Source organism: Neodiprion virginianus, chromosome 7 (assembly GCF_021901495.1).
Source record: "Neodiprion virginianus isolate iyNeoVirg1 chromosome 7, iyNeoVirg1.1, whole genome shotgun sequence".
NCBI classification, from domain to species: Eukaryota; Metazoa; Arthropoda; class Insecta; order Hymenoptera; family Diprionidae; genus Neodiprion; species Neodiprion virginianus.
The window spans coordinates 25,107,844-25,129,602 of NC_060883.1; the positions used below are offsets into that span (position 1 = coordinate 25,107,844).

At 41.1% G+C, this 21,759-nt stretch overlaps 3 protein-coding genes across 10 annotated transcripts in view; 2 read left to right on the forward strand and 1 right to left on the reverse strand.

The window, feature by feature from the left end:
• Nucleotides 1–11,639, forward strand: part of LOC124308333 (protein dead ringer-like) — a 93,102-nt gene extending 81,463 nt beyond the window's left edge. Inside the window, exons 7-10 of one of the 2 annotated variants that reach the window (XM_046770927.1) lie at nucleotides 1,218–1,591; nucleotides 6,432–6,762; nucleotides 6,985–7,197; nucleotides 7,270–11,639. In XM_046770927.1, coding sequence (XP_046626883.1) covers nucleotides 1,218–1,591; nucleotides 6,432–6,762; nucleotides 6,985–7,197; nucleotides 7,270–7,423 — 1,072 coding nt within the window. In that variant the 3' untranslated portion in view covers nucleotides 7,424–11,639. The remainder of the gene's footprint in view (nucleotides 1–1,217; nucleotides 1,592–6,431; nucleotides 6,763–6,984; nucleotides 7,198–7,269) is intronic. The other variant, XM_046770928.1, reaches the window with a different exon arrangement.
• A 1,088-nt stretch (nucleotides 11,640–12,727) lies between these two features.
• Nucleotides 12,728–16,716, reverse strand: LOC124308334 (stomatin-like protein 2, mitochondrial). Of its 2 annotated transcripts, XM_046770930.1 has the most exons (8): nucleotides 16,577–16,716; nucleotides 16,304–16,482; nucleotides 14,563–14,661; nucleotides 14,288–14,435; nucleotides 13,816–14,064; nucleotides 13,549–13,704; nucleotides 13,102–13,346; nucleotides 12,728–12,958 (listed from the first exon to the last, which is right to left on the reverse strand). In XM_046770930.1, the coding sequence occupies exons 3-8, from the start codon at nucleotides 14,596–14,598 to the stop codon at nucleotides 12,776–12,778; spliced, it is 1,017 nt and encodes a 338-aa protein (XP_046626886.1). In that variant the 5' UTR covers nucleotides 14,599–14,661; nucleotides 16,304–16,482; nucleotides 16,577–16,716; the 3' UTR covers nucleotides 12,728–12,775. The 2 variants fall into 2 exon arrangements, with proteins under 2 accessions (XP_046626886.1, XP_046626885.1); XM_046770929.1 differs by lacking the exons at nucleotides 16,304–16,482; nucleotides 16,577–16,716 and adding an exon at nucleotides 14,821–15,065.
• Nucleotides 15,098–21,759, forward strand: part of LOC124308332 (uncharacterized) — a 30,432-nt gene continuing 23,770 nt past the window's right edge. For 2 of the 6 annotated variants that reach the window (XM_046770919.1, XM_046770924.1), the window contains exon 1: nucleotides 18,288–18,779. The gene's annotated coding sequence lies outside the window, so the exon portion shown is untranslated. Of the gene's footprint in view, nucleotides 15,208–15,351; nucleotides 15,625–15,702; nucleotides 15,831–18,287; nucleotides 18,780–21,715; nucleotides 21,738–21,759 lie in introns of those variants that run through there. The other 4 variants (XM_046770922.1, XM_046770920.1, XM_046770921.1 and 1 more) reach the window with 4 other exon arrangements.

The following is a 21,759-nucleotide window of genomic DNA, read 5'->3' on the forward strand; positions in this document are numbered from 1 at the left end:
TTCGGGCACGACGATCGATCGACCGACCGACCGACCGACCGACCGACCGACCGTACCTGGATGAAATAAATAAGAAACAGCGTTATATACATATATATACACCTATATGTAACATACCTTTTACACGTATATCAGCTATATGTTTAATAGCGTGTGTGTGTATATATTTGTTTTTTTGTCGTGGATGCGTAGCGTCGAGGGCGTCTCACATACCACCGTTAGGTATACATGGATAGATATTTGTCGGAGGTGGATAATTATTTCAATCAATTTTCGACGGTAAGTTGCGAAAGTACGGCACACGCTGAACGGCCCTGCATAATGCATCGTCATTCGAGCTACAGCAAATCCTCTACCGGTTTGTATAAAATTTGATTACACCTTTAAGAACCGTATCTTTGAAATTCGTTTGTCAAGCAGGAGAGATCGGAGGAAAATTTAGCAGGTCCGAAATTCGTGTGAAAAGTGAAATTTTTTCCTCGATTTAGCACAAGTGAACAGGAAAATATCATTTTACGCTCTCTCCTCAAGTGTCCCACTTCACCCCGGTCTTCACTACTTGCACCTTCGAGCGCAACAATCATTAATGAAGATAAAGTTGAATGAATAATTCTTGCCGGTAGGTACCCCTGCTTCTCCCCTGCACGAAATGTTTTTCCACAAGATGATTCGAAATGTGAAATAGGTATGTTCGATGCTTGCGAGTGAACGGGAATGGAAAAATTTCATTTGGATAATCGAAAAGAAATGTTCTTTTTCTGAATGCTTCACTTTGCCCCGATCTCCCTTACGCATACGCTTGGAATCGCAGTTTGATCGGAGCTGAGTTTTCGAAAAGTTGAATTTCCGTACAGTTCCGAAACAGCAGATTTCGGATTGCAGCTTGCGATGCCCAACGACACGCGGTTCTTGTTCTCTGATTTCGTACCGCGCTTTCACGCAAGCTCGTTAAAGTGAATTCGAAACGTCCGGCTTCCCGGCGTAGAAGCCCTTTCCTTCGATTTAAGGTCCAGCGGAACGAGGCGCACGTCGAAAAATTTCCGCGGAAAATGATTCCTCTGTCGCGTCGACGCGTAAATCACCCGTTGTCCAATACCTGCGTGTATCGTGTATTAAACACCTTTTGCAAGAAGTGCCTAACGCCGAGTAGGTTTCTCCTCGCATCGGGCGCAATTAAACACGAATCAAGCCTAACGACAGGTCGGCCGACGTTTCAGGTACATGAAGTATCTATACCCGTACGAGTGCGAAAAGAGGCGACTGTCAACCCCAACTGAGCTCCAGGCGGCGATCGACGGTAACCGGAGAGAAGGCCGGAGGAGCAGCTACGGGGCGTACGCGGGTGCCGGCGGACCCGGGGAATCGATGGTGCGGGCGAGTACGCATACCCCTAACTCGTTGTCCCTGCACGCCCAAATGTCACCATTGTCCCTGGTTACGGCCGTGGCGGCCGGTGGTCAGCACCACGTGCCCCAGTCTCTGGTGAACGGAACTGGCGCCCACGCGGCGATGACCCATCATCCCCATCATCCGCAACATCCGCAAGGGCCGCTTGGTCAACCCCTCAACGCCGGTAAGTGGATTTTGCAAAGTGAGTACGCTGTTCTAAATTTCTTTTGTAAATTTACTAAAAATGTATGGGAAGCATTATTCGCGTTCGGTATTGGGAATTTACCGTGCATGTGATAAGCGATTTTACTATTAGTAATTGGGTGGTTGGTAATTAGTAGGAGTATTTGGTAAAATTGCTAAACATCAGTGCGACAAATATCGTAAACTTGGATATCGTTATGCGATTTATCGATAAGCTGCAAATTCGATACAGGAATTTTGAATTACACTTTGTTAAATTTACTGTACGAGTTTAATAACTCTATGGGAACTGCGTACTAAAACTGTGAAGTAAAAAAATCCATAAAAAAAAAAAACACGATTTGATAATTGATATCATTGACTTTTCTCGAGCACAGACATCATTTTAATAACTTATCGGCAACTCTACTCGATGAAAACGCATTTCGTATCGATTAGAAGGCATCGCAGCATTATTTTTTCTTGCCCGGGTTCGAACCTTGTTCGCTTGCAATGTTCGGATTAGTACGATCATACGCCCTTACCTATAACTACGCCGAAATACCGTATGGAAAATCATGACTTCGTTTCATTCGTAATACAATGGACCGGTCGCGACACGGACGTGACAAATAATTCGGTCGATGACAGCTTGTGAATAAGATATCTTAAAAATTTCTACTCGTGATACAATTTCGAATGAATTGACGAGCACAGCTACTACTAGCCAAATTCACTTAATTTTCAGAACGTGACAGTAAATTAACGGTGTAATTGTAACAAGTTTAAAATCTGATTACTAATTCCAAGATTTACATGGTAATTTTTTACGCGTTGCTCGAACCTGATACCGTGTCAGGGATTTCGTATGAAATTTATACTTGCGCAAGTTGAGTAGATACAGAAGAAAATTCCGTAATTCCCAAAGATTGTTGAGAAACTCTTCAAATACAGTACGTTGGAACATTTCAGAATTCGGTTCCAGGAAATTCGACATCAGACTACGGCGGAATTTAAAGTCCACACGAGTGACTTTTGAATCCATAGTTATGGGGCATTCGAAAATGTAGAGTAAAATTAATGGAGATGTACATTGTTTCTTTTTGCCACAATATATTTTCAATTTTAACAGACTCTTATCGAATTTCTTTGTACACGGGTCACGTAGCTTCGGCCGCATGTTTGGTAAATTCCAAATGCCGCACAGTAAAAGTATAGTAAATTTAAAAATATAACAAATTTACCACAACAATGTGATAAATTCAATATTCGCTTTTGCATATTTCTAAGCAAGAAGCAGCAAAGTTAAGAAAATTGATCGCAAATTAAATGAGAATGCCGAGTTGCTCGCTTTCAAACAACAAATTTTTACTTTTTGCCGGACGTTTGTATACCGGATGTGTGGCAAGCTTACGAATATTCTTAACAGCGTACCCGATCAATGTCTACGGCGGGTAAGAAGACCGACGTAGGTATATTAGGTAATACGGCGCGTACTCGTGCGGTGGTTGGTTCTGAAACAGAATCAGTGCCCGGGGCGCTGATTCGGATTTTCATTGCGGTACGGACCGGTATACGTATCGCAGAGCCTCTACACGCCGCGCGGATGCCGCGATGGTTCGAAGCGGTGTACAATACCGATCCAACTTGGTTACCGTAAGACGGTACGCGTAGAAACACCAATTCCGCTGCAGGACGAATCCGCGGTGTCGGACCTGTAGGTTGCGATTGAGTTGAATTGAATTGAATTGAATTGAATTGAATTGAATTGAATTGAATTGAATTGAATTGAATTACCGAACGGCTGGGGCTACACCCGTTTGGGGATGGATGTCGCGTCAGGTAGGTTGAGGGGCGGACGAGGGGGCGCGGAACGACCCCGGTGAACCGCGAGTGAACAGGGTGATTCGGAGTTTGGTAGCCGGGGCCAGCTGGAATGCTCGTTAGCGGGAGTCATCCATTAGCGCCTGTCTCCCGGGGGATCTTACAATCAATTACGCCTCCTCCGCTCGCATCATCATCATCTCCGGGGAGGCCCGAACCTCGCAGCCTTAACTACCGATTTAAAATAAACCCCGCTTTCGTGGAGTCTGAGATATTATTATAATACGGATTGTGTTCTAAAACTAGGTCCTCGCCCGTCACCAGCCCGTTAGTCATTTGTTTGCGCGACTGCTTTGATGCTCCTACACGGCGAGTCCGCGTCCTATTATAATACATATATAAAATCGGTGTACCTACCTATCATGTGACGCAGTAATTAATACCTGGATGATGTCGTTTTAATTAGTACTAGCCGCGATTGATCACCCCGTCAGCTACGTAACCGTTATCCAGCCGCCTCGTGGGTGTATCCGTTTAGCATCACCTCGTGCCCCCGGACTGAACACCTCCGTAATTCACGAGCACCCGTGCAACTCCTATACGGGTCTCTCATGCCCCAAACCACGTGCCTGTCCGACTGTTTCCACATACCGATGTCGGGTACTCACAGCGCAATATCGCGTATGCAGGGTACCTACTCGCAGCTTACGCGTAGTGACGCACGGTGCCCTGTAAGCATAGTGAATGGGACAGACGGAAAGGATTCATCTCCCTCGCGGTACTGTACACCTACACACCGAACTATTTCGTGAAAGATTTCCGTGCATTTCCTTCCCGTGCACCCCGCTCATTTGTCGTTGACGGGCCGAGCCCGGGGCAACCAGTCAAATAAACAATTTCCCATCCACCCAAGTTCGAGGCACTCTCTATACGCGTCGGGATAGAGCGAGAAAAATGGAGCGGTGCCAATCAACGGAACGATGTTAATTTAGTATTGAACGGTATGTACATACCTACGGCACAAAAGCCTTCCTTACGCTCGCCGGGAAGGACCGTCGCCGCGTCGGCAAGCTGTGGGAGTACGGAAAAACAGGAGACGGGCAAACTGCCGCTTGATTATACCGCATAAGCGAATGATTCAGGACGCTCGCAGACCTTGCCGCAATATAGCTAACGATGAGCGCTCAAAAGTGACGGCTCGATCTAATGAAAGTCATTTTCAACTTTTAGTTATTTGCACGGGTAGGTGGCGAGCGATTATGTACCATCCACCGTGAGATGAAGAAGTTCCAGAGATAAAAGCTGGAATACGTACGGTTTCCCAATGTATGAAACCTGCCTGATCCGATGGTTTTTCGTAATCTCACCCATTATACCGTTTTAGTCCGATAGTATATATGTCCATAGTCATAGCCATCCAGGCTCCAGTGCTTCCGTTCATCCGAAACAGAAAAACAACGAGCTTTCTTGATTAGTAAGAATGTCGCTACAGCACACACCGAGGAGAGAGAAAATAATTACGAAAACGGCGACTTTCCGAAGCTCAAATGAATTTTGTTTCCTATTTGTTTGCGACGTTTTAATTTTTTTTCAAACACTTGTAATAATCATTTCGCCATGCCCGCGGTAGGGGTTATAGAGGGATGCATACCGAAGATTCGTATCAAATTCGAAGTCAATCGGTTCGATAGAACTCGAGATTTTGCATCGGCCAGGTTGAAAAATGTAGTTTTGTGATAAACGCATTTGAAGTTTAATGCTTCGACCTCGGTTTTTAGGCTTATTTCTGTATCAGCTGAAATGTGAATTTTTCTTTTCGTTGATCGGCGATTCCTGGGCATATCGGAAGCCTTTTCCCGTATTAGCAGAATCCTTACAGAACGATTTTTCTAGCTTTAAACCCGATAAATGTATTGCGGCGGACACCGAACGGTCGTACATCGTTTCACTCAAGTGCTCATAACTTTTTTAATTTTTGGAAATTTTGCGTCGGGTTCGAGTCAAAATATTCGTAAAACATGTAGCTATAATAATAGGCGGTAGAAAAATGAGTCGATTTCTCCGAGTTTCCATACCAGAATACACTCTTAACCTACGCGATTCGTTTACGTTTTCGATCAGAGTTCGTACGCACAGGGAAAACCTGGAAAAGCGGCAGAATTCAGGGAATTTCGAAAATAAGACTGGAATTTTGAATCTGTCGAAGAGATAAACTTGTTCTTATACAAAGTACCATCGATCTTGAAGAAAAAAATGATCGCACTCGAAAATTTTGTCTCGTTGTGCCACTTCGTGCATTCTGTAACGTGTATTACTTAACATCGAACCCAAATTTTAATATGATGAGTAGGAATTCTCGACCTCGTATATAATCTGTTATTGAATCTTGGTGATCGGTCAATTATGTAAACGTATTTTTAGTCAACGTTTCGGCCCGGATATGGGCCCTCCTCGGAACGATTTATTTATTTAACTGTCAAGAACAACAAACATTTTTTTATAACAGAAGTACAATCAGACATTAAATGTTATAGATGTAATACTCTTAGGGCTATTATAAATTATTGGTAAGTGAGTACAAGTTGTTGTTCTTGACAGTTAAATAAATAGATCGTTCCGAGGAGGGCCCGTATCCGGGCCGAAACGTTAACTAAAAATACGTTTACATAATTGACCGATCACCAAGATTCAATAACAGTTAACATCGAACCCCCTTTAGTTTTTTTCTTACGGAAAATCTCAGGTTATTTTTTGTAAATTGATAGTCAGACAGTAAGACAGTTACTAGGTAATATTAATCAAAGGTGTTAGTATTAGTGTGCAAATAAAATTGTCATTAATCAGCGTCATGTTTCTTGAAAGATTATTGGAAAAATCCTATTTTCAGGCTGGAATACAGGTAGCTGTAAAAGTCGGGGAATGTCAGATTTCAAAAAGCGTACAAACTCGCTGTCCGTTCTTGTAATAATGTGGGTAAAGAGCGACACCTTGCGCCAAACGCAAACGCCGGGTGAAAGTTTTGTTTCCGGTTCCAGGACCAATGCCGGGAACGTCGGATTTCGAGGCTCGCATGGTCGAGTACGTAAAACTCTTGCAGAAGGAGCTGCACAACCCCGGTACCGGAACACCGCCTCCGATGATTCACAGACAAGGAAGCGCCTCGCCACCCCCATCCCCGTCGACCCGTGAGGCTGCTCTGAACGCCCTGGAGTTGTCTCGAATGACCTTGTGGAACATTTACAACAACAACTCCGTCTATCCGGGGGTTAGTCACCAGCAGTCGCACTCGCCGCCAGCTAGACATTCCCCTGTCCCGCCAGCCGCCAGTCCCGAACCGCAGAGGGAAGCTCTTGACCTGGGCCTGAGGTAAGCCCGAAATTGACGCCGCAGCCTCGTACCGTCAAAGACTAGCGACTGTACGGGAGAAAGATCGATTTTATAAGAGGCGGCAACCGACTCGAGACATCGCATAATGTATTATATCGATCTATTATATGTTAGATGCCCTATACCTATGCGCAGGTATTCTGTACAATGTCCCGCTATTTCCAACAAATTACATCTTGTTATTTTCGCACATTGTCGCAGATCCTCGCCGATATCTTCACCCGCGGTAAGAAGCAGTCCTCCGGAATCCAGTGGCACGCCGGTACCGGCGAAAAGAGACCACGACGTCGAAGGGATGCTGTTAGGGGCACCGCCGGCCAAGCGATTAATGACCGAAGAAGATGCCTGTGCTTCCGACAAGGCGGTTTCCGCGGGACTCGTAGGGGCACATATTAAAATTGACAATAGAGGAGGTACGGGCCGATCGAGGCAGCGGCTTCGCCCTTTTTATTTCCCATTTTACTAATCTTCTAATCGCATTTAAACAGCAGACGGACGCAGCGGTGAAAATTCGTTGGTGGTCAGCATGGAGTTGAACGGGGTAATGTATCAGGGTGTTCTTTTCGCCCAAACCGACAACACGACGCCCGGAGCTACCGCAACAAACAAGACTAAAGACACGAAACTTACGACATTTTAAACTCCGTAACTTCGTTAAGTAACGGCTTACAATTAGACTTGTATCTATCGTCTATGCATGTGAACGTGCCCCACGATCGTAAATAAATCTCGCATGTGAGGTGTGGATGTCTGCGCATTACGGAAAGTGTTGCGGACACGATTGTGAGATTTTAATTTACATCTCGATATAATTAAAATTCTGAGGGATCCGCTGTAAGTGCTTGGCCAGATAGAATTAAACGGCTCTGTTTTTTCTTCTCATTCCTATTAGCACGAGCGTATCGTGGATTGCCTATTTGTTGTAATGTGAGATTTGTACATGATGATTTCGGGCTTCGTTCCACCACAAGTGCGTGTAATAAAACTCTATTTTGGATCAGACGCGTCGTGTTTAGCTGTTGCATGGCGTGCATCATCTCTGTGTGTGGGTGGGTGTGTTTGTGTGAGCGCGCGTGCGTGTGTGCGTGCAATGACATTATTCTTTATCGCGAATGAATCGAGTACTGGATATATCTTGCTGGATCGCGTACATTTGGCGGCAGGTGGAGCATGAGATGTTATTTTCAGAAAAGAAAAGGACAAACGTAACGCAGATTTTCGTAGTTTAGAGTTTACCAAGTAGCTTTCAGAGTCATAAACACTACAGGAATGTCTGCATCGTGGACTGACCGCAATGCGGACGTTTGTGTAAATGCCACCGCATACGTATCCACTAGACTGGTCCTTATAAGGGGTCAAAATCAAAAATTCATGACGGAGCCTGTTTAATTGGTACCAAATGGTGAAAAAAAAATTCCCTCATTTTTTCAGATTTTCATTACATCCCCCTAGTCTCCCTGTTTAGGCGGAAAGTTTCGAATTATCAAAAACTATGCTCATTCGCTATATTTTTTACTGAATTTTACTTCAAAGTTGTTCGTAGGCAAGAAAAACCGTAATCTCGAATATTCAATGAGATTTACCTTGTTTTCGGTGAAAAAAAATATCGTTTTGTCAATCAGATATAATCTGAAGAAAAGAAAAATTAAAACGAAACACTAGCGTTCATTTAGTCAGCACTCTAACGGAATAACCCACCTGGCAACACAATGTAATATCACAGTCGATGGCATGCAAGTATTCAGGTGATTTTTTTACTGAATCCGATCACTTGTCATCGTCAAAAAAAAAAAAAAATATACATAACGTATTAACGTAGGAAACGCTGCTCATGGCATGCCCCATTTGTGATTTTTTTAGTTTTCACTGAAAAGAAGATGAATCTCATAGAATATTTCAGAATATGAACTTTCCTTTACCTACGAACAAACCTTGAAATAAGATTCTGTACGAAATATAGCGAATGAGCATATTTTCGAATAATTTGAAATTACGCCCCTTCATGAATTTCTTTTTCGACCCCACATGTATAAGGACCACCACCCGCGCCATATGCACGTATCGCACATAGGAAAAGTCCAGACAAAAATTCAATTTTACGAACGCGCATACGCTGTATTCGGAGGAATACGGTAAATAAGAAACGGCAAGTATTGGGCAACGATTTTGGCCCAGCTTGGATCTACAAATTATAGGTGTGCCAGTTTTATTTTTAAGTATTTGCGAATAAACAGCGATGGCACGATTGCAGAATGAATGGTATTATACGTAACGGTTAGGATCTTCTTTTTAAGCTTCGATATACTATATTAGGCTTGGTAAATATACATGCATACGGTATAACATACACCTATATTATATGCATTGTATGGTAACAAAAATATGTATATATATACCTATATACGTGCATAAATATATAATTTTTTTTTTTAACCACTGCGGATCGCTGAACCAAAATCTCTAACTTATTTATTGTCTTGAATTCTTTTTCTTTTGAATAGCATGCACTCGATAAAAATCATTTTTACCGCATCGCAGCTTCTCAGTCATCCGAAAATTAAAATATAGGTTGTATACACATACATTTGTATGCATATCTCTCTCTCTCTCTCTCTCTCTCTCTCTCTCTCTCTCTCTCTGTCTCTTTTAAATAACGTATTGTGTTTTTATTTCTCATCTGTCACCTTTTTACTACTTTTTTCTCCGACTTCCAAGCTACAAAATATGATGGAGGTGCGGTCTTTGTCGCTGGGTCGTTTGTATATAGAGTATACCTGATCATTATTGTACATCCGTAATGGTATAGAAACTAACTTGGAACAACGAATCTCAAATATTACATTATCGTGTGTATAATTTATGTGGAACTGTAAAAGGTAAACGAATTTGTTCAGCATTCAAATTGAATCAACTCCAGTCTTTTAACACTTTTAATCTTACATGCAGTAAAATTTAAATCCCTATCATGAGTCTCCCGTAATTTTTTTTCCACTGCCTCTGTATCCCGTCAACTGGAAAACTTACGTACCATTCTTAATTCACGCGTGTAAATGTTCAGGAGATGGTTTTATTTTTTTTTTTTTTTTTTTTTTTTACATCTCCCCTTAACCACTCGTTCTACTCAATGACTTTCGTTATCGTCGCCTTTTACTCTTCCAACTCATAGCGCGCATACCACACACATAATGTATAATTCTGTAACGTCAATCTAGAAGTTTCTTATAACTATACATAGGTACCCACTATGTAATACGAGAAACGATGTTGACAATTATGTGCTTGAAAATTTATGCAGTATAAATTATGAAACGAAGGATGAATCATTTCTTTAGTCATAGTTAATAGTATACATGTATGCATACATTATAAATATACTTATTAATTGATAGTTATCAACACATGATACATAGTAGTGGTAAAAAACTTGGATTAGTATTAGGAAATTTCAAATTGCCAGTTGAAAGTTGATTAAAGATTGGAAGGCAATGGAGAGTAGTAATGGTTTCCTTTCCAGTTTGTTACATAAAAGAACAGAAATATTTTATTGTTTATAGCTTGAAGATTAGCCAAAAAGACTGTTATATAAGATGAATAATAATTTAGATATTGATTATGATAATTATAGTTATTATTTTTATTCTTGTTCTCATCATTAACCTTATTATTATGACTATTGTTACTATTACACTACCATAATTAAGATAATTATTCATTATTTTAGTATTCTCACAAAAACGTATCCGAGGTTGTATCAAAATCATTAAAGAGCCACATAATTCTTTATCTAGCAGCGTGTAATAATAATGGGTGATTATGCAAAGAAAAAATACAAAAAAAAACAAAAAAAAAAAAAATTTAATAAAAAAACATAGTCGTTATCTCGCTTCACATGCATTGCATATGAGTAATTGTTGACAAATCTTAAATCTTGGAATACTCGGATTGAACGGTACAAAGCGTTGAATTGCAACAAGATAGATGTAATTATGTTGATGAGAAATAATCGATGGATAGAGAATTAATATTGATAATGTTTGAAAAAGAGGCGTATCCTCGGTCTTTGAAAGTTGTCAATATGAGGCGGAAAAGGTTCATGGTAAGGTAAATCGAAGAAGGAAGGAATGAAAACAAGTAAAGAAATCGAGAAACTGTAAGGTTTTGTTCTTATGCTAACGGTGTGCTTTTCAATGGAGTATATGTACATAGTTGTTGCGCGAGTCAGGTCAAAAGTGACTTGAGAACCGTTTAATAAACCTGAAACACTTACACTAAATGACAAACTAACGAAGCGTGAGACGTGGATGATCGAAGTGTGCTATTACATTACAGGCACGCTACACTCGGCGAGGGTGCAACTTATTTCACGGACAGTTCCAATTTCAAATCCCCGTCCGATCAATCGACAGGATAATACCTGCCCCAGTCGCCTTGCAGGATTCAACCCTACTGGGTGCCCTTACGCACCGGCCGTTAGATATTCGTACGAGCCAACAGCCGACATTCGATTATTTCGTATGAATGTCGTATGGCAAGAGACTTGAATGGTGTTTGCTAATTATTTAAGAAACCGTAGCTGCATTCGCAACGCGGCTGTATTCTATGCTACGATTGACGTGATACAACGAGAAGGTACATTCAATCGCTAACCCACCATAGCATACCACAACTTCATAACGCATATCTACATAATATTACGTATATTGTAAACGTTGTACATATATTATATCATCATTACTATAAAGAAACTAAACTTATGACATTTTAAACTACGTAGTTTCGTTAAGTAGCGGCTTAGATGTATGTAATCTATATGTAAACGTGCCCCACGATCGTAAATAAAGTCAACATTACTTTTACTTGGACGTGCATATTACCGAACCTGTTACGGACATGATTATGAGATTTGTATCCCAATAATTAGCATTTGGAGGAATCTACTATAAGTGCTTGGCTATGGACTGTTGTTTTACTTCATTCTTATTTGAAATAGCGTACCGTACCGACTGGGTATTTAGTTTTCACATCTCTGAAGATTGCAGAATAGTTATTATGGAGAGTAACGCTGGTGAAACATTTGCGTTAAAATAATTGTGAACATCCAGTCATAGAAATGGATATTTGCTCAAATTGTATTATTTGCGATTGCTTTGACGTATTGTGTTTTTGACATTATCCCATACAGTACTCGTCGAGTGTTTCTCAATTCCAGATAAATAACGTAACTGTCATAAAATTCTTTAAACAAAGTCTCTGTAGCTATGGGAATATATGTATATTCTTGGGCGTCATTGAAAATATTTTGCAACAACTCGAATGAATACGATAAAATATGGTCAGCGAGATTACGAAACGCCCAGTATGGAAATGAAGCGCAAACTTGATTGCTTAACATCCTGTACATTACTTAAGTATTAACAATAGCCTTATGATACAGGTTCTTTGTAACCAACTGTGGCCTGGTCGTGCATATCGCATAATTTGATGGCTGATTTGTCACAGGGGTCACAGGTAACTGAATTCCATCCTACACGTCCAGTGAATTTTCACTCGGAAGCATCACTAGGCAATGCCATTCAATTCATTTCTCATCCACCTGATTGGAGTTGGGATTTTGCGATCTATGCAACTTCTCCAATATTATTAAGCTCAGCGATCCATTTAAATGAACGAGGAGCCTCTTTTAATCTCAAGATCGGAGATTAGGCTTGAAAGTATTGATGAAAATTGATGAATTACTTTCAATATTCTTCCTACAAGATTGCACACCAGTTTTGAAATTTTTTTTTACAGAGTGTCTCTGAAACAAGCTCAAGCGTGTTCGCTTAAAATGCACACTGTTTGAAATGAAGTGTACAAGCTTATTCATGTTAATCCAGTTTGCCCTTATTATGCCTGTAAAATTTTCTCAGGGTTTCCAATCAATCGCTTTTGATCTACTATTCAATATTTTTACATTTTCAATTTTTATTTATTTACTTTGTAATGAAAACTTTTACAATATTTGCGAATTCTTACTGGTAGAATTTCTATGCTTCTCCAGCTCCTCTTTATCGCTAAAATATTCATAAGCGTTATCAGGAGTATCAACGGTGAGCGGGATTTTCGACTTAAATTGCGGTGCTGGATCGTCCGGTGTTTGTGGACGGGGTGCGATATGCTGGTATATCGCCATCGCCTGTATAGTACCAGAAGAGTGGGTTAATTTCATGCTAGTTGAAATGTGTCAAAATAGAGTATGTATCGTCAACTTTGACGAGTGCAATCATCGTAACACTTGAATAATAACTTGGATGATCGGACGTAATTTAGTGTACATACCTGTCCAACAATGTTGGGAACATCGGCAGGGTTGCTCGGTAAGATCATAGTGTTGTTAGTTTTGGCTAGTTTGTTGAATGCACGAACGTATTGCTCGGCGATGCTGAACGATGCGGCATTTCTGCCATTTTCCAAACCCAAAGATCCGGCAACAACCTGTAAACCTTTGGCTCTCGCCTCCGCGACAGCTAACATAGCCGCTGCTTCGCCGTTCGCCTTGTTGATTTGTTCCTGTTTCTCAGCCTCTGGTCATTTGGATTTTGTATTTGAAACATGAACGAAATGATTATTACAACAGCCAGATTAACCTGAATAGCTACAAGTATTGCTTCACTCGGTAAAGATGAAGATGTAAATGAATGAAAAATCATTGGATGTCTCAACGCTTGTATGCAGCAGTTGGAATAATTTTCGTGAAAAAAAAAAAAACATGGTACTCAAAATTACCAGACGCGAGGATTCTGGCCTGACGTTTTCCCTCTGCAACATTTATGTCAGCTTCTCTCGTACCCTCAGATTCCAATATAGCAGCCCTTTTCTTTCTCTCTGCTTCTACCTGCATTTGCATGGCTTCTTGTACTCTCACTGGTAGTTTAATGTCGCCTGAAAGAGAATTAATTGTGTGTCGCATTTGAGATAGTTGGTAAAAAAGTTGACTTCAAATGCGACCTGTCGGTGCTACTGCGACTGACGGGTAGAAAGAACTTTACTCACGAATTTCATAACGAAGGCAAGTTATTCCCCAGGCTTCGCTGGCCTTGTTTATACTTTCTACAATGGAAACGTTGAGTCCCTCTCTTTCTCTGAACACTTTATCTAGCGATATTTTGCCTAGTTCTGATCTCATTGTTGTTTGCCCCAGCTGAACGATTGCAAACTCAGGATCCTCAACTCCGTAAGATGCCAGATACGGGTCGTTCACTCTCAAATACAAGACGCCGTCAATGTTTAAGTTGACATTATCTGAAAAGTTATTCATGACTTGATAATACTGAGTAATAGTTGGCGATAGAATCATTAAAATGATAAGCAGATAGGTATGGTGCTACAGTTGAGGCGAGGTCGAACAACTCTACATGTAGATCAGAATTTCCTGGCTTGTTTCAGTTTGCTAGGTTGCGATAAATCACCGAGCTGTGTGGTTGTTGTTTTATGGAACTGCTGAAAGTAACGGTATCAGTACTACCTAGCGTGATTGCGCTTTGTTTGGGAACATCGATTGCAATTTCTTTTAGACTCTGCACGTACTTCACTCGGTCTATTACAGGAATTAGAAGATTAACTCCTGGCTCCAAGATTCTGTGAAATTTCCCCATCCTCTCTACGATCCATGCCTAATGAAAATGATACTATACAATTAAAACTGAACATATTTATTTGCTGACATTACTTGTATGCCTCTATCAATAACTGCTATACGATGCGCATATTGTGCAAGATGACGGAAACAATTGTTCTAACCTCTTGTTGAGGGACGAACATGACGATCGTGTTCATCGGAGTCGAGGAACTGTACCGATGCGGGATCTTCGGTTTGATCGAAAGGATACGCACAGTGTCCTGCAAAAAACAAACATTATTTAAACCAAGTTAATAGAATTCTCTGAGACATTCACCAACGCAATCAGTTTGATTTATTTATTTTTTTTTTTTTTTTATGCAGACTACGAATTTAAATTTTGATAAAAGTATTGTCAGAATTACATTGGGTTTACATACTCTGGCTATGCTAATACCCCGAAAGAGTGAATTCGTTGTTGAAAGCATAATTTTTTTTTTTTGATGTCGCGTCCGATTTATTAATCACACAATCGGGATCTTAGTTTTTGGTTTGCAAAACTCAAATAAGAATGGGATAACCCAACCATTACATTCGGTCTCGACACCCGTGTAGGTTATGTATGGGGCAACCTAGATGTTGGCTAAACTGACGTTTGTCATCAACTCGAACCATGGCTGTGTTCCGAAATGTACTTGCAGAACTGCCGCACATCACGCAGTCGACTAACTGTAAACCGCGTTCCGTTTCTACATGGAGACCAGAGTCCGATCTCTACTTAATACGATAGCTAGAGCATACAAGATGCGATCTTCATTAACACAGTGGTATGACATGAGAGCAGTATTAGCGTTATATCTAGGCGATATAAGCGAAATGGAAATTATGCACAACAACAAGAGTGCTAATATTCCAACTCCTGGTGAGCTTGCTCAATTGTTGCACATTCAATAATTTTTTTTATCATACAGGCTTGGTTATCACGATGTTGTACGGTGTATTCGCATACGATGGGATCGCCGTAGCAGTAAAAATACGCAAATAACAATTACAACCCAAGAATCCAAAAGGAATTAGTAGAGAACAAAAAAATAAGGAGTACGGAATATGAAGAGCGACAACACAAAATAATAATGGAATTATCCGGACCAGACGAATCGACGAATAATACTTGACTGGGCTGTTGACTTGCCAGTCTCAAATTCATCTGACAATAAGAGATGTTTTCTTCAAGTTGTACGCATGTCAAATTGTTGTCCGATATTGTATCAATGATGTAAGGAATTGCGTACATTTTTAAACTGCGTTCCGACGTCTTACAGCCGTAGGGGAAGGTGACAGATCTCCTTCTCTGGGGGAGTAATACAATGGTATGTAGGCAACGTGGCTCCGGTGACAGCGACGAGCAGCCAGGATTCGCAAACAATGGATTAATCGCATTCTCCCGTCAATATGAGTAAGACAAGATGGTATGCAGCATGACACCGTTAAAAAAGATAAAAGTTGCAGTGCGGGTGTCAATTATACAAAGAATTGCCTGGTGATCCGTACGTCATCAGCAGCGTAAAACGCCCGTCCATCATACAATACGTTCTGCATGAAACTCGTTTACTTCGGCGTTCGAACCGTCACAATGAAACACTATATGACACGTTGCCAATTCACAAGCTGGTGATTGCAGTGTGGTGTGATGCAGTGTTCGGCGAATAAAAATCAAGTCAATCGACCGCATATCATGCCAACAGAGATTGAAATGGTAGGCACACTTCAAACGGTCGTTCAACAGGGGTGACATCGTAAGTCTCCGGTGCAGTACCGATCATTCGATTCAACGAAATCATGGAATGAAAATGAATGAGTTTATCGATTTCGGTAGAAGATATTGATAATTCCAAAAGTATATAAGTTTAAAATTGTACTCACCGAAATGTACCCTATCGTTTACGCCTTGTCCGAATACCTGTCTCCTGCAAGAAAGAACCACCATAGCATTTGTTGGCGGGATTACAGTTCCCGTATATTTTCCATTCAACTTGGATGCATGCTATTTGCGCAAGTTGCCCCGATCGTAGACTTCGTCACGGTTTCCCCTACAGTTGGCTCTTCGTAAAGAGGGAAAAAAAATAACAAGGAATGAATCATACATCGTGATACACTTCTGTCAAGTATACATGCATAATATATACGCATGCTTACGGGGGTAATTTTTTCGCAGATGGACTATGCCTATAATTTTCACGATTTTTTCAATCAAGTGAACACGTTTTTGTGTCAGACAATCCCCGCGTTGACTGAAGATCGCTCAAGACAGCGTCATTACAAATGGGACGTTACCGAGCTGGGAAGGTCGGCACAACTAAGCGAGGCACGATGCGAGGTGCTTCCTGTACAGAAACCTACCGTTGGCGAATCAGTTAATGCAGGGTCCTGCTATTACCTTCACGCTCTCGGCACTCTGTCGCTTGCTTCAAAAGATACCCCTGGCTGACTTTCTTCAGCAAATCCTCCTCAATCAACCCTCCCCGCAATAGCCGGCTCTCTTTGATACGATATGGCTAATCAATCGGTCATTGTATGTGTGCTTGTTTGAAATCGCATCTTCGGCATACATAGACGATGCACTTCGAAAATCGATACTCTTGCTCCCGTAAATTTAAACGATACAGAAAAATCTGATATGTGTTTACTTGTTTCAATTCTCATGTACGCAGGTGTTCGCGAAAAATGGTATCAGATTTTTATACGCATTTAGATACAATACTCTTCGTTGAGTGAAGATATAGTGATGCGCATAATTCCATTAGCAATAGTGAATAGTTGATCTGTTCTTATCGATATCACTTACATTACACTTGATACGTTGACACATGATCAATCGTGGGAATCCTGAGATCATTAACGATCGTGTTCCAAGTTTGTTCCCACATATCAGACACTTTACTAATTGGCACAGCGACGGCCACTGTTAAGAAAGGCCAGATACGTGTCTCCAGAGTGACAATATTAAAAAGCCCAAGTCCTGTGTAAAAAAATTTCTCATATTTTTATTACGGAGATAAGCCCTTCTCAATAGTGATACTGGATGGGATCATTTTATCAATTTCATTTCGGCGAGAATAGAGACTTGATTAACTCCCGGAAACTGTATACGGAGGACATACTCGATACATCGGGTCGATCCCCCCCCCCCCCCCCTCGGGTATTAGGACAACACGAGTCACGCAACACTTGGATCGGCCCGAGTATAAGACAGACTTCACCAGACATCCCCGGCGGGTGGGATTCGAAAGGCTGTAACTACTTTTTGCTGCTTCTTCGGATCGATGATGTAATTTCTAATTAAGCAGACAGGACGTTAGTAGGCACCGGAAATTTTATGATCAAGATGTTGAGCTGCGATTCGATTGACTAATTGACATCGTCATAGATAAGTAGCTGTAAGAAAAGTTGAGATTACCGTATAACGAGCAACCCACATTCCTATTGATACAACGGAACGTAGCCAATGCTTTTGAGCCTATCTCCTCTATTCTTTAAACATGATTGATTTTCGACGATGGCAAACCCGCGCATACCTACATTCAATTTAACGAACCTGTTACTCCCAACGGTGACATTTGCATATAGCATTTTTCTGCAGTAATTAGAAATCGTGGACACTAATCGATTAAATACAGCGGTTTGCAGCGGTAAGCGTAGAACCGCATTTATAATTGTGGTAAGGTACGCGTTGGTCTTGAAATGCGGAATAGAACGCGGACAAGTGCGTAAATGGAACTCATTCATTTTGGCCGACCCCGTAACGTCGAATTCAGCCCTCTGTAGAGAAACAACCCGCTCACGCGTCGAGTCATGGCGTCCGGCGGTGTGGGTATGGTGGTGGGGTGCACGCCAACTCCAGTGCCGTCGCGACGCCCGCGTCCCTCGGACGCGTTTGCTTCGTATCTCTTGCACAATCGTCAATATTCTCCGTCACTGCGGTATAATCGGTGAGGGATGCTCTCGCGAATTATGCTGAATTATAACCTTGGTGTGGCTAAGTCATCTGTAAACACGATCGTGAATTATTTACCACTTTGAAGGTTGAAGCTGATGTTTAGAAACATTGTGAGATTCTTAGTATCTGTACTCGTATTCGAACTGTACAAGTATTTTGATTGATTGTGCAATTAATTATCTTTTCATGTGTCGTCGCGGTGCAACGAAGAATGAAGATATTTTATACTTGCTCTTTCGAATACCGAGTTATTTTTATTTAATGTCGTCTCCATTCGATACCATCCCTCGTTGCGTATTGAAAACAAAGGACAAGTGTCGAGCCTGCAGTTCAGCCTCTTGTGTTTAAGAGCAAACCAATAAAGGATTCTACGATGTATGGGGCAGAAGCATTCTCAGTCTGGTGAGTTATGGGCGTTAATTGATCGTATTTAAAGGTACACATGATTTCGGAAAATGAATATTTTGATTTCAATCAACGTTATTGCGCACTAGCGTGTACCTATGTAGATTTCCGATTATTCTACCACGAAAAGTCATGACGGCGGAAGTGTATTTATTTTTTTTTTTATATTTTCAATAGCCCTTCATTCGTTTACGAGATTATTCCTGAGCTATTTTCATCACTTTGGCGTAATTCAAAGTGCTATTAAATTTTTCAATTACCATACACGGCTAACGTGTCACCTCACTTCGAAGGCAGATGATTTTTTGGCCGTGTGATTCGCGAGACAATTTGCAATTTAATAACTTGCATCAAATAAAGTATATTGTCGCCTGTAAAAATTCCAACAAACTTCGACCAAATATGTATGCGAAACGGATTAAACAATGCACTTAATGGTAAACTCGCCGATTTAGAGAAAATATCGTCCTAATGGAACTAAATAATGTCAATGATTTGGAAGGACTCTTGAAAGGTTTTATCTCCTTCCCATCGATAATGACAATTTCATTGATTAAAGAAGAGCACGTCCACGGCAGTGAAGAACTATTTAATCTGTCGGCGTATGTTGTCGTACGTATCATGACTTTGATAGTTGTCTCGTTATATCCGCATGCATGTGGAGTTAAACGCGGTAGCATATTCCTTGCTGCCAGTTGTCGTAATTGAGGTCTACTTGGCAAGGAATGGATTAAAGCGAGGCAGAGAAAATATCTCACCCCAGGAATTTTGCCCCTAGGCAACCCGCCAACACCATAACGTTTCTGCGAGTCTGTGACTTCATTTTCTCTCAGAACTGCGTACCGTCGTTAGTGTAATTGCACGAGCCACTATAATTATACGAATCCAATTTTCCCCAATTAGTGCGGAGTCTGCTCACCTGGACGATTTCACTCTCAAAGAACTTAGCCAGCGTTCTTGGAAACATTCGAATTTCACGCGAAGAAATTCAAAGAAATTATGATTGTACGATTAAATTGCACATCCGGAAAACTGATGGACAGCTGCGATCGTGTTCTAGCAATAATTATTTCACATTTTGCGAACTCCATTACCGATAATAATTATTATACCAAACACAAAAAATCCGTTGTATGCAAGTCTTTAATTCTTTGTATCGCCGGTATTCTCTTACAGGAATTATATGAAGAAGATGATATTCATAGCAGATCAAATCAATGTTGGATATCGCTTAAAAGAAGTAGGAAATTTAATCGGGCCTTCATATCCAAGCTTATCAGCTATACTTCTAGTTTCGTTCCGTAATCAATTGTCATTACCTTGTTTTTCCATTACCCGTTCATCTTTTTTACTCAATGGAGATCGTTATTTCGCATCTTGTATATAAATAACGTAGTCGCATAAATGTCCCGAGATTTCTATTTACTCCCGTTACTGTGATCAGGAAATTGAGACTGCCCTCGTAGAAATCTCTTCTCCCCCTGATTGTTAAGAGAAACATGAAAAATCCATTTGCGGTAACAATTACGGTATCACGTTCAGACAGATCAGTCACAGACCCTACGGGTTATATCGGAGCCGAACTTTATCCCTACGCGTGTCGTGAAATTTGGTGATATTTTCTATAATATGCCGAGAACCTGGTTCCTTCTTTAGCATAATTTCAATATCCAAGTATATACCGTGATTGAATTATGTAGATTGTAGATCTGTATTCGAATAAATGGGCATATCCAGGGCTATGCTTGGGACAACGTCGTCGTGTAATTATTTACATTCGTCGAGAACCCATTTCATTTGGATGATTAAATTTTGAGAAATTTAACGTTGAACGTTGAAGAACGTTGCCTTTGAAGGTATTGAAAAAATCGAGGAAAGTAACAAATGTAATTATTCCGCGTATAACGAATGTAAAAAATAACCCTTGACTTGCAGAAAAGCAAAAGGTCTGGAGAATCAAACGGGGCACTGGAACCCTGTTCCTCCGAGAAGAAAGGATTCATTGGTTAGTTATCTCAGTGACGAACGAAAATTCTGTGCATGGTAAAAGCGCGTCAAGTAAAAGAAGTGACACGGTACGAGGCTGGCTGATAAGTAGATAGGTTATAGTATAGATACGTATGCCGAGAGTATTTACACCTACCTGCGTACATAGAGTACACTTTACCGAGAAATATACCTGAACGTTTACCTCAACGACGTACTAATGATTGTAGAAGGATAGCTAGACAATCCGGCATATTGAACATGGCAACGATAGATGGCATATTAATTAAAACGACTTGGCATCAGTTGGGAACTCGCCCGATGTCTTTACAAAATCATTGTGATTCAAACCGTTCAGCGGCATTGTGTTTCTCTTGTATTATAGCGAAGATGTGTTTTGTATTTCCGTTGCTGTTTTCAACCCCGAGTGTTTGTCTCCGTTTTATTCCAAAACTGCTCTCTACGTAGTACTCAACAACACGTTCTAGGCATTTTCCACCACTGTTGCTGTACCGCGAAGCGTATGAAGTGTATCCTCTCCCTCGTAGACAGCCGCAGGTACGGTTCAAACACGGAACCCCTGTAATAGCATCCAGAACCCTCGACACCGAATCCACCCTTCCTGACCATCCCCGCCCATCCCTCTCCCTATCTCTGTCTCTCTTTTACTTTCCCCCATAAATGAATCCCCCTATCCGTCCTCTCAACCTCACCTCACCTTATCTTTCTTTATTCTTTCATCCTTAACCGTGATCCAAACCCGTCCTTGCCGTTTATGTATTCTCCGGCTGGCTCAGGCCAGTGCACCCTGTTGGGGTATTGATAACATTAAATATGTAGGGAAAGTGGATATACCGTGACTGCGTACCCTGCCACAGGATATTGATTTGGCATTGAAAGTTCATACAACGTGGAAGAGAATCATTTCTTTCCATTTCTGGCTCATCGGATTGCCCTGACGCCCTAACTGTAAAATCTTTCTACCTCCCAT

Coding starts and splice junctions, on each gene's coding strand:
- LOC124308334 (XM_046770929.1), bottom strand. CDS start 14,868: ATGCTTTCAACAACGAATTCACTCTTTCGGGGTATTAGCATAGCCAGA. Junction 14,436..14,562: donor TGTTCGTCCCTCAACAAGAG/GTTAGAACAATT, acceptor CATTTTCATTAG/GCATGGATCGTAGAGAGGAT. Junction 13,705..13,815: donor TTGCCTTCGTTATGAAATTC/GTGAGTAAAGTT, acceptor ATTCTCTTTCAG/GCGACATTAAACTACCAGTG.